We start from the raw sequence: 13,258 nt of genomic DNA on the forward strand, positions 1-13,258 counted from the left end.
GGCCATCTTTCTTCTGGCATGTTCTCTGTGGCACCTGTGCCTGCCCCAGGTTTATGCCACTCTCCAGCTCACCAGAGCCCCCTGCCAAACTTCCTTTCATGTGCCCTGTACAGTAGTATCTCCTTCCCCTTCCATCAACCTCCCTCGCCCTGTCATTCTCAACATTGTCTGGAAGTTGGAAGGAATCCGTTACGTTTGAACAAGTTCAGATATACAAGGAACTGACAGCTGCTACTGAATTTCCAGTCAATGGCCCTACATGGGCATAATTTCGGATGCTGTGGGAAAGTAGGTATTTCAGATTGAATGCAAGTGATGTCTTTTTCTTACTATTTTCATGTTCCAAGTAGTTCTTACTTCATTCCAAACATAATAGCTAATATATATTAAGTTTCTACATCATGGTCACTGTTCTGAGAGGTTTATGTGAATTACCTCATTCATTGTCCCAAAGAATCCCAACAGTAGGTACTAATGTTACTGCTGTTTTGGAGAGAGGTGCACAGCTCATAGGAAGGAAAGTTAGAATTTGAATGCAGGTAGGGTGATTCCAGAACATACCTTCTGAGTCACTTCTCTCACTTCTCTCAAAGAGACGTGGTCTAAATTACTCCTGAACAACAATGCAAAATAATGTGCTGTTGAAATTTTCCTTTTCAACAGTCTTTCCTTGGGAAAACATAGTTTCATAGAGCCTAATTCTTAAATACCTATGAATTAATTATCTGAAAATAAAACATCATACTTTTAACTAGTTTTATGTTCAGCTTGCTGTTGTAAAGATCTATATAGAAAAGCTAAAGTTGGAAGGATATGTTTAAAACATTTTTCCCTGAATTCAGGTGGTTTCTCATCATTCCATGAAAATTATTATGAATTATCTTAATATGCCTAAGCCAACCATGAATACAAGACAAAGTATCATACAAAAGGGGCAAATAATAAGGGATGTGATATCATGCATAGAAAAGGAGTGTGAGCTTTTTCCTTTAAATAATAATCATACACTTTTGGCTCCTGGTCTTCTTTCTTCCATCAATGCCAAGAATAAATGGTAATACAAACATTAAAACAAAAAACGAAGCTCTTCCAAAATATTAATAAAAGGAAAAAAGTTGGAAAGCAGGGATTCTTGTACAATAGTCCCTAGCTAAATCCTTAAACTGAAGACAACTTTTTAAAATCCAAAATGACTTTTAAACTATTAAAGTGCATAGTAATTTCTAAACAGGACTGGAGAAAGAATAACCTAGCTATTTTTAATGCCACACTTAAAACAACACTTGAAAACACTTAAAACAGCACTTAAAAACAACAGTCACAATAATAACTAATGTAAATCAGCTGAAGAAGTTAAAATCTGATGGGTCCAGACCAGGAAAACAAGTCTGTAGCGAATCAAGAGTATTTCAGAGGAGTATTTAAAGGAGCAACCATAAACTAGCTCCAGTAAGTATACCAGGTGGGTTGATTCCTTATGGTTCAGAGCAAGGCTACCCAATGTGTAGAAGGAAAGATAATAGATTCCAGTAAGATGGAATCTGCCCACAAAATCTCAGGGCTGACTGAGAATTCTCTGGATGGTAACTCACGAATCCAGGAAGGTGTATAATGTGTGTCTCTAAAACACTTGTTCTCAGGGCAAAGATGAGAGGGATCCCAGTAAAAGGTTTCCTCTGTGCTACAGGCTAGTTTTAAACTTGACCTTCAGTGGGTGAATGTTTCTGTATTGCACAAAACACCATTGGTCTCCAAAATTCTGATTCTTAACAACCTCAATTTAATAAGCAGCCTGAGTATTATTGACAAGCATTGTTTCAAATTATATTTTGTCAGCTGCTCCTGTGACTTGTCCATTGGTAAAGATTATAATCTCTTATTTTGCCAGTTTTCATCTCAATTCAACAAATATTTGCAAACTTCACCCCAATCCAAAATGTACAATGGAAACAATTTTACCAAAGCCAGGGAAGAATGTATGCCTCACATTGACCCATTGATGTAAATGCATTTTAGCAGTGTGCCTGTTCTGTGATATACATTTAATAAAGGTCACCTTAATGAGTCTATCATGTACAACCTAGAATTTCTTAAACAGAAATGCCTTCTCTGGTAAATTTCCACTTGAGTTTTTTTTAGATGTTTTTATTCTCACATTTTTAAAGCAAAGATTTTAACATTTAGGTAGTACTAAGTGAATAAAGTTTATATTTTCATTAGTAATATCAATGATAATTTCACCCTTTTTATTTCATGGTGGGGAAATCAAAATTGATTAGTAAAAATGTTGCTTCCTCTCCACTCCCTTTATTTGTTGGTATTTGTCTACATATTCAGAATGAAAATGATTGTGAGACATACTCTGAAAACTTGGAGTACATTTGTACATTCTTTACATTTCTTCCATTGATATTCTAAGAAGAAAATCAGAATGAAAATGATAGTAAATATGGATGTATCAAAGTCAAATGTGTTATGCACACATCTGTTAGTTCAATAAGATAAAATAACTTCTAAACTGGGTTTTTGAAAAAAGGAGAGAAACATTGGAATGCATACTAACAATAGTTCTTTAGCACCAACTATGTGCCAAGCATTTTGGGAAACCATATACATTATCTTACTAAATCATTTACTGTCATTATGAGATATAATTATCTCTGTTCTAATGATAGGAAACTGAGGTTTTGAAAGAAGGAGTAATTTGATCAATATTTCACAGCGGAATTGAAACCAAGGGCTTTCTGAGGTCACTCATCTAGTGTTTCTGATTTTAAAAAGGAGGAAAGGAATTTGTATCTCTTTAGAAAGCATAGTCAACAGTATAACCAATGAGCACTTGCCATGTTCCACAGGACACCGGGCGACAGCATATAAAATTACCGAGTGTCTAAGCAGAGGACAGTCTAGATTGTCTGCACCCTACTCTCCCTGACAGAACCTAGAACAGCAGCACACAGCCAAATCTCCAGAACTGTATACCAGCAACCAGACTGGATGGAGGCTGCAAAGAGAACAATCCTATAATCTTGGTAAATGTTATCTTAAAGCAATATTCCAAGTTTATTAATCACCAATCAGCCCTCTTGTTACCAAACTTTCCATCTGAAGGCATTTTCACCAGTATTTCTTTCAGCCCAGCAGATATAAATTGCTTTGAGAAACGGTAAGAGCAACATATATAAAAGTCCGTGCATAAAAGTGTCCCATTCCATGGTAAATTGTACAGTTCAGTCTAGAAGGCATAATTCAAGCAGAAAGGTATCCAACAGGAATGAAAGACAGAACTCAATGTAAAATATTTGACATTCGCTGCTTCCACAAATACATTGTAACAGTGCAAACGAGGAGACTCATTCCAGAGGAGGAATAAAGGACACCGCATCCTGCAAACACTGTCACAAAGGATGAGCCCAAAACAGATGTGGGAAAAATAAACAGCCTTGCGGCTTCAGAATTTGTAAAACAGTCCCACAAAGAGCAAACAGGCCTTCTCACCACAGTTCAACTTCATGGCCCATTAAAAAACGTTCCATAAGAAATCCTCCGTTGGATTCAGTGTTCTGCTAAACTTCTCATAGTGCCTGTGCATTAAAGCCTATTGGCCACAATCAGTACATAATTTAAAGTAGTTCAGTATCACTTATAAACAGGTCAGAATAATTGGCATTTAGAGGGTATCACAAACTAAATGTTACACACTTGATCATCTAGAGCACTTATATCTCATGCAGTATACATACTTGGCTGCTGTTACTAAAGTTTGGCATGTTCTTTAAAGACCCTTTCCTAAGGAAATAACTGCAATGATCTTAATTTTGGGCATAAAGATGCCAAAGAATAATTCTTTTTGAGATGACCTTGGCTTTCTTTTCCAAGGAGATCAGCACTGTTCGCCCTCACTTTAAGAAAAGGAATGTGTTATGTGTTGCCTGTAACTTGTAGGGTTTATCAGAAAAAGGATTCTCTACATCTTCGTGAACATCTTTTTCTTCAAACCTGTTTAATGTATTTTCTACTTGAATTCATGCATAGTGACTTAAACACACACACACACAAAAAAAAATTCTAGAGGGCCTTAGTACTTCTTCAGCCTCACACTGGCTTCATGTGCTTATGAATGGTGTGTGCACACAGGACAACTAACTCATCATTACCTTAAAGAAAACCCAAATGTGCCTTTTAGACATCCTTCCATGACAGTGTAGTACTTAGTCAAATTTAGGTTCCACTGTAAAGGGATTTAGACTTTCCTAAATTAAAATGAGTATTTTCTTTATATCAATTTGGTAGAAACTTATATACATTCAAGTGTACAGGTTTACTTTCCAGGATTTGCTCCATGGTTTTTTAATAATATTTCAAGACTCATTTTTGAAGCAGAAATGAATATTAAGTGACAAAGTTAGTAGAAAAATGTAATTTCAAGTCCAAAGATACTAAATCTTGGGGAGTATAAAGCAGTATTTGTCTTCAAAGACTACCTTTACATGTTATTGGTATGAAAAGAAAAACAGGCCAAGCCCTTGTCTTTATCACTTCTGCAATTTCCTAATCATTAGGGTTTACTATGGTCGTGAAGCTAACTCAAAGCCTAATATCCAAGAGTTTTCTGGGGTATGCTATTGACTTGCATTAACATAAGCTAGTATTTTATTTTGCATGTAAGCATTTCATTGCATTTAGGATAAAATGTCCTCAAACTTTTTGACAACCCTAAGAAATTACAAACACTTTCTCATACTCTTGCTTTTGTGATAGCAAGGAACTTGCAAAAATGACTGGTGCCCACTAGTGGGACCCTGAAGTGGCCTGAGTCTCCTTAGAAAACCTTCATAAAATAGAACTTTAATGACTTCAGTATAATCCCATAAACTGTAAGTGAGTAACAGTACTTTACACTAGTCCACAAAAGTCATCAGTCTCAATGTGACTTATTTAAACCTCTAAGACATTAATGCACCAGCAAGAAAAACCTTGAATTAACTTAGCATGGAGACTTCATGGCATATATACACAGGTACCTTCTGTGAAGCATAAAAATGTATACTTCATAAGTGTGCCAGTTCTGTCCTGTAGCCTATTTGTGGTTTGTTTTCCTTGGTTAATTACTGTTGAATTATCTGGTCACTTACCTACATGAGATTTCATTTTAACATTTTTATTAAATAATATGAGACCTGCTAAAACAATCTACATAAGGCACATTCTTAAGGCTTCATTTTATTCCCAGATTAACAGGTACACTCGCAACACAGAGCTTCCATGGAAATCTGCCCCTGCACCTGCTAGGTCGGAGAGGACAGTAGAAAACTGTCAAGACAGGAAGTGATGTGTGCTCATGGTGTGTAGGTGTGATTAAAACTTCTTTTACAATGATTCACAAGCACATTCTGATGATGATGATTACATCACCTGATGCTGTTTTATATACAATAGAAAGAAGGGAGAGAGGAAAACCGGGAAGGAAGAAGGGAATGAAAAGAGGGAGGGAAGATTATAATATCCCTCTGCCTCCTGACATTTTGAGTGATGACTTTGTATTTCTTCAATTCTTTGAAGTGGAAAAAATTTCTTTTTACCAAGCTATAATGCTCTGATTTACAAATAACTTCCTCATTCTATGCAAAAATTAAATTCAGCCTAACAACATGACCCTATTTCTTACAGATTAAAAGGCGGATTTCTAAAAAAGATAACAATGATCTCATCTTTGTTTTCATATTTGTCTTCTTTCTCTAGATCGACTTAAGTCTCTATCAACATAAACAGAAACTAACAATTCTGAAATACAAGTATCATATGGAATTGTTTTGATTTTATCATTTTTAAATGGTAGAAAAGTTAGAATCATGAATTACACACAGATAAAGCTAATGTTTTTATTTTTTGTTCTTAACACAAAGAATGAAAATTAAGTTACTATAAATGCTGTATGAATGACAGTTAAAATATAAACCTGCATTTAACCATCTTTTCATAACTTAGAGTTTGAATTTAAAACTTCCTATCTAAATTGCTAAAAACCATATAAACTCACACAACCAATAATTAATCATTGATCACTTCCTGTTTCTTACATTGTTTCTTGCAACATTTTGGGGTAAAAAAAGCAATTTTTGTGATGTTTATGATACCACCTGCTACAATAACTATATATACCACAGGTCACAGTACTTCAATTATGGTAATCTCTGGGTAGTTCTTTTTTTATTTTAAAGTTTTTAAGCAATATACTAAACAAAATTTAAGATAGTTTATTTCAGAATAATGTGAATGCATTCTTCAGCAAAACTGCCTTGCCATTTAATATATTAAAAAAAATAAATATTTGAAAAGTGTATCCACAATGTTCCTACGAAATGGTTTTGAATTCCAGAGTCCCAAGGAGATGAATTGGCTGTCAGAAAACAATGTGCCTCCATCAGATGGACTTGGCAGTTGTAAACAAAAGGAATTTTCTCAGCTTTTCCTCACAAATATGAAATATTTGCTCTCAGCCAACAGCTGGGGTAATTTAAAGAAGTCCTGCATATATATTAGTTTTCATTCAAACTTACAAATCCTCCTCCCACTCTGAAACATCAGACTTCATCTTAATAGAATAGAAAATTGTTCTGAGATGAAGTGACATTCCCAAGGGAAGGAAAAGTCAAAAAATAGTACCTACTTACAACTCTAATCAGATTTCAGATTATAAGGCATCTGGTTAATAATTTTTAGGAAAGGTTAATTTATTCAAGATGAAATTTAAAATGATACTCCAAAGTGACTTGAAAAATAATAAGAGTTTGCTGTTCTAGTGTTTCTGAAAATTTTTAAAACTACAATATAAGGAAATAGAGACTACATGAAAAGCCCCTGAGATTCCCTCAATGGTTTGGAAATTATTTAAGTATCAAAAAATATATGTTTTCCATGTGAGAACTAAGTTTATGAAAAACTGTGAACGTTAAATAATTTTCAATTATCTATCCATCTTAAAACATTTAAATTATATTGAAACATTCAAAAATGGATGAATTAAAAATACCTTTGCAAGACATTCATTAGGAATTAGCTAGTCATGAAAGCCCATGAAGAACAGCAAAGAATGAATACTTTTAGAGTGTTTTATATATTAAGAGAGAGATTATGAACTTAACCAAATGTTTACCTTATTTTTATCCTCCAACCTAGGTCAAAGTATTTAAATTTATTTTGAAATCCACAATTATATTCCCAATATTGTAATATTTATCATGGACAAAATTTTATAGTAAAATAATGAGACATCTCTGTGTTTAATTTTACTTGAGGAGATAAAAATGTAGGCTATATATTTATAAATATTTTAGAATTTGACAAGCCATTTTTCTACTTATAGACAACTACACAAAATTAACTTTTGCATTTGGGCTCAGTGAGTCTGAGTATGTGCTATGCCTGAAGTGAACTTCATATTTCATTATTTTAAATATAATTTTTATTTCTACTGCCTGTTAAAACAGACATGGAAACGTACTAAAATAGTTGTTGCTACTTTTAATAGAGCAGGTTTTGCCCTTAAAACATGAAAACCAACTAAACTTGAAATATCAAGACATATGAGACATGGAATTACATACAAAGTGTGTAATTTACATTAATTACTTCAGACAGAGGTTTTGTCTTTTAGATATACACTGTAAACATAAAATTATAATGGCCCTTAAGTAATATATATCAGTCCATAGATTTGTGTCTGAAAATGTGAAAATATATTTTAAAGTCTGAAGTTCACATCTGATCTTTTTGGAAAAAAGAATCAATGTTAAAATGACCACCCTTTGATAATGTAATTCTTACTTCCACTTCTACTGATCTTTACAGTCTTTTTCCAACAGCAATATTTAGAAAACTACTGTAAAATAATGAAATAAAATTGTAAATAACTGTTATTAACAATGTTCACCATAAGTGTTAAATACAAGAAAGCAAATCTTTACCACTAAGATTTAAAATATTTCTTCATATGTCACTAATGACATACACACCAACAACATGGAAATTAAAGTAACTATTAGAAAAACTTATTTTTTCCATAATGCACATAAATGCAAATATAATTACTACCTTGCTTCCTATATAAGCAAATAAAACAAACTAAATGAACAACAAGAAAAACATGTACATCTTTATGTATCAAAGTAATGGTTACCAAGGACGGAAATGTCTCAGAAAAGTGAGTATTTTTGAGCTTTTTACAAGTTAATACTTTGTAGCAAAAATTCTACACTTTCTAATTGTAAATTTGTCTGAAAAATCCCTTAGTCAACCTCTTGTTTCTGGAGACTTCCAAAACCTACAATGTGAAATTGAAGACATGGTTCTTGAAACTCAAGTATTTTTTAAAATACAGTTATGTCGTCATAAGTTCGGAATTGAAAATACTTACAGCCTCTCCAGTTCTTTAAGATCCTGGAATGCTCCTCTTTCAATGGTGCTAATCTTATTCTCCATAAGCTGACTGAAATGCAAAGTATAACAGGAGTCTTAACGTTACCACTCATCTGAGTGAGTTTCAATTCAGCAAGTGAAAACTTGCACTTTTTTCCCTTCATAAAGTTAAATATTGCTCTAGTTTGAGATTCAGTATCAAATTTAACGATGGTGTACTTGAGAAAAATCAGAGAAGGGAAATAAAGTCCACATCACAAAACTTTCATAGAAAATACTAATGTAATGCAATTTCTCATGAAATTTACTTGTCAAAACTGTGAACCTTGAGCTATGGTATATCCTGAAAACCGACCGGGGACACTCCAGCTCTGATGGCTGGTTTTAGAAAACTGATTGAGTTCTTAACTGAAAGAATCAATATACAGCAATTCATTATGTATATACTTCAATTCACTTATGGATATACATCAGAAATTAGAAAAATTCATAATGGCCAAAAAGTGTCTTTTGCAAGTTGAACTCTGAACACACACTGATCAAAAGTATATGTTCACTGTGATATAAGTATTTACAAATCTGTGGGTAAAATAATTTTATATTACATTAAATCTCAAAGGATGGTTCACTCAGAACTAATTCAATCTAATAAAAGAAGTAATCAAATTGCAATCATTTCATAAAAGCTGCAAGTACAAAATACAAGAAACAATTTAAAGTATGACCAACGTATTTTTTATAGAAAAACATTTCCCACCAAAACCTCTGTAAAAAGTTGGATTGCTTGATTTTAATGTCAGAAATTATATCTAAGTGTTGTTTGCTAGAAAAATGAACATTTTTTATTAGTAATAAAATGCAGACCCACTTAAATTCTTTCTAGTTAATCTCAAATCCTAAGAGTATCAAATGTCTCACATTACGTATTCATATTGTGAAAGCAATTATTCTACATTTTTATATGCATAAAACACTTAGGTATGGTATAGCAAACATTTAAGGTCATTTCTACAATAATGTTTCTATGGCATGCATCCAATCTTAAAATGAGAGCCTACATTTTTATTAAAACTTGTAGTACAATGATAAACAAAAAGAATGAAAACCAAGACCTTCAAAACTTTTATATTTCTGTCATTAGGACATTTTTTAAAACTGAGGCCAGTAATGATTAAAAATATGCAACCTTAGAAACAAAAGAGAATTCTTCAAAACATAAAAGAGCATACTTACAGAACTCTTAAGTGTCTAAGACCAGCAAAATCTGTCTTGGTAATCCGTGTGATATTATTTCCATTCAAATCCCTAAGAGCAAAAAAAAAAAAGTGAGAAAACCAAAGTTCCATTTTATTTCTATCATTATCTCATTAAATAAAGAAAAATATAAACTCAGTGAGAACTTTAAGATGAACGATCAGTTCCACTTACTAAAGTAGTTTACAAAGCAGAAGAGAGAAACATGGGAATGACCTTTGAAGGAAGGTTTTAAAAATGATTCTTAACACGGTTACAGAATCCATGCTTGCTGGCCTATGACAAGCAAACGAAGTGATTACGTTATCAGGAAACGTCTTGTGTGTGTGTATACGGGAGTGCTTTCAACTTTGTTTTTATAAGGATTATGTATTAACTTCATAGGTATTCTTTTTTACTGTTATTGTTAGGCACACCCCCAGAAGTTCCCTCCAGGACATGAAACGAACAGATTTGTAACTCAGAAACTTTAAAAATTCTGAACCTATCCTCAGGTGGCATGGTGGCTAAACTTCCTAAGGCAAAGAAAAAAGTTAGAGTTCCATCAAAAGCACTGCGCTTCAAAGGCCTGCGTTTATAGGCATTTACCTCCCAACAATTCTGTTTGTATGAAAACTAAACTCTTCATTTGCAGCTCTGGGGTCCCCGCTGCGTCTGTAAAGTGAAAACCACTAGTGGGGGCAAATGGAAATAGTATTCAGGCCCTGACATTTTTGCACAGATTTCAGCACCAGGTTTCCTTCAAGAGTCACAACCCCCTTTTCTGGCATCTTAGGTCAAGATCTAAACTTGCCCTGGTTCCAATCATTTCAAGTAAAACCAGGCTTTGCTGTGGTTTCAATGTTCTCCTTCATGGAAATAAGTTTTCTTTTACCTTTGGCTTTAAAACATCTGTATTTAAAGTGTTTATTTTGCCTTTTGCCTATGATATAAGTTCATAAGCCAGCAATGAGTAAACCATTTCTGAAAACTCATAGATTCCCTCACAGAAATTTATTTCCCAAGGACCTAACAGAGAGTATGTTTCCCCAAGGACCTGAAATGCAATGGCTATTTTCTCCCGAGTGCATTCTCTTTTTGTTGAGTAAGACATGTTAGTACTCAAACTTTAAACTGTTGTGAAGAGCATGAAATGACAAGTGCTGAAACCGAATTCTGCATTATTACTTTTTCCCCAAACCACTTTTCAAGATGAGCGAAGTGCCATCAAGTTGTTCCTACGATTGTTGGGGTCTTTCAAGGGATATTTGAAGTAACAGGAATCCCTAGCCCTCACCGTAGATAAATGGGGTGGACCACCTTTTGACAAGACACCCTTGGTAAGGCCCCAACTGGCCCCGACGCTGCGGGCGGAGTAAAGAGTGAGGGGCGGCCCGGCGAGGCTGGGAGTGGAGGAGCCGTTTGGAAAGCAAGAAAAAGGGCTCAACTGCGGCCTTTAAAGTGAGGGCGAAGGAAATGGTTTACACAAGGTCCAGAGCTCCCCTCCTCTGCCCTTAGCCTTCACGCCCGGGGGCTTCCGCCGGTCCTCGCCCGCGCCCGCCAGGCCCCGCGCATCGGCCCAGAGAGCGCGCCCGGGGCCCCGGGGCAGCGGCCTCGGCGATCACAAAGAGAATGGCCTCCATGCTCCATCGCCCCGAACTCGGGAGGTGCCCCGCAAGGGGCGCGTGGGCCGTCAACGGCGGGGCTGCGATTACTTCATTAGACTCGCCGAGACTGCGGGGCGGGGATGCCTGCGGGCAGCAGAGCGCGAAGAGGGGAAGCAAAGGGAACTGCAGCCACGTGAGGGGACGCAGAGACCGCCGGAAAGGTGGACGGGGGCACTGGGGCGCGGCAGGACGGGCCGGGGAGGGCAGCCGGGCGCCCCGGGGTCGCCAAAGCAGTCACCCGCGACTTGGCTGGCTCCGCTTGGACAGCCAGCCCTAACTTCGCCGAGACGTTGGGACGCAGCCCCCCGCTGCGGTCGCCCGCGCAGACAAGTCCCTTGAGGGCCCGCCGCCGCCGCCTCCTCAACCGGGAAGGGAGGGCGGCAGGGGGAAAAGTCGCGGGGGGCTGCGCGCGGCCACTGCAGGAGCTGCCGCGGTCCTGGGGCACCCTTCTCCCCGCGGCCTGCAGATGCGCCCCCGGGCGGACCAAGCAGCCCAACCACCACTTCTCGCCTCCCTCCGTCCCCAGGAGGGCGACACAAAGCCGAGGAGCAAAGATTTCCCTCTTTTGAGTCACCCTGGCTGTCTACCCCCCGCACTACCCCGAGGCGACAAGAGGGAGGATTCAGCCCTGAAATCCGAGCGTTGGCAACCCCAAGGTGACTCCCTTTACGAGTCTGGGGAACAAAGTCGCGTCTCCCTCGCCCTGGGTATCTGCGAGTACTTGTCCCTCCGTCCGTGGTTCCCCAGGCGCCGAGAACTCGTCGGCACCCGGCTGCGAGTGGCGAGACGAGAGCGGGAGAAGGGACGAAGCGCAGCTGCCGGCGGGCCCGCCCTCCCACGGCAGGCGCCCCCCCACCCGACCCCGGGCAGCGCCCTCCTGCCCTTCGCCCTCCCGTAGAGTTTAAGCCCAGGATGGGCGTGCCTGAGAGCTGGTGAGGGCTGTCCCAGGCACAGGTCCCTGTGTCGTTTGGTCCCCCCCCGTCTCAGTGCAAGGGGTGAGCGACCTCAATGGGGGTAGGGGGCAAGCCCATACTCACAGTCTTTCAGTGTTGCGGGGGATATTCCTGGGCACGCTGCGCAGCGCCAGCCCGTGACAGTCCACCGTGCTGCCCGAGCAAGAGCACTGTGCCGGACACGCCTGCGGCGCCACCTCGTTCAGGATCGCCAGCACTAACCCCAGCGACAGGGGCAGCGTCTGCCAGCCGACGCGGCGCATCTTCCCCCGCCGCCTCCTAGCTCGCCGGCGCCGGGGGTTCCTCTTTAGCTCTCTGTTCCGCTCGAACAGCACTGTGTCTGAGGCCCAGAGTCTGGTGCCGAGCTAGCCACACAGTGTCCGGGTAAATGTGCACAAAATAATATGCAAGTTAACAGTAATAATATTCAGGGCAATAGAGTTGACACAGGTACACGCCTCCCTCTTTCCCCTCCACCCTCCTGCAGCAGAGCTGGCGCTCCTTGTGCAACTTTAGGTCCTGAAGATCAATCGGCCTAGCCAAGGCTACGAGGAGACCCCAGAGCGGCAGGAAGGAGGTCAACGCGTCGTCTGGCCAGCAAAGATCAACTTGGCGGTAAAAGAGCTGGTGCTCCCAACGGTTGTGACGATGCAGGAGCCGGTTGCTCGGGGACGGAGGCTGCTAGGATTCCACGGATCCCTCGGCAAATCCGAACCCAGTGGAGAGGGCACGCGATAGAAGAGGGGTGCTCAAGAGAAATGGTGGCCTCAATCAAAGTGGGCTCTCTGAAGCTAAAAGGCACAGGAGTCCCACGGGCCCGCAGCCGAGCGCGCCAGACGACTGGGCATGGCGCGCGGGGGCGCACGGAGCGGGCGCGCAGCCAGTGGAGAGCGGTGGGCGGGGGGGGCCGCTGCGGGGCTCCCGGCGCAGCTCACTCACGCGGCCTCCCCACGGCCTCCGGCTTCTCCGCAGCCCAGACCGGTCCTC

General features: G+C 39.4%; 1 protein-coding gene across 3 annotated transcripts in view; it reads right to left on the reverse strand.

Annotated features, from left to right (window-relative positions):
* Positions 1-12,534, reverse strand: part of SLIT2 (slit guidance ligand 2) — a 361,018-nt gene extending 348,484 nt beyond the window's left edge. For 2 of the 3 annotated variants that reach the window (XM_073237781.1, XM_073237780.1), the window contains exons 1-3: positions 12,356-12,534; positions 9,652-9,723; positions 8,417-8,488 (exon numbers count right to left, since the gene is read on the reverse strand). In XM_073237781.1, the coding sequence (XP_073093882.1) occupies positions 8,417-8,488; positions 9,652-9,723; positions 12,356-12,534 (323 nt within the window). The remainder of the gene's footprint in view (positions 1-8,416; positions 8,489-9,651; positions 9,724-12,355) is intronic. The other variant, XM_073237782.1, reaches the window with a different exon arrangement.
* Positions 12,535-13,258: the final 724 nt, after the last annotated feature.

This window comes from Manis javanica, chromosome 5, assembly GCF_040802235.1.
Source record: "Manis javanica isolate MJ-LG chromosome 5, MJ_LKY, whole genome shotgun sequence".
NCBI classification, from domain to species: domain Eukaryota; kingdom Metazoa; phylum Chordata; class Mammalia; order Pholidota; family Manidae; genus Manis; species Manis javanica.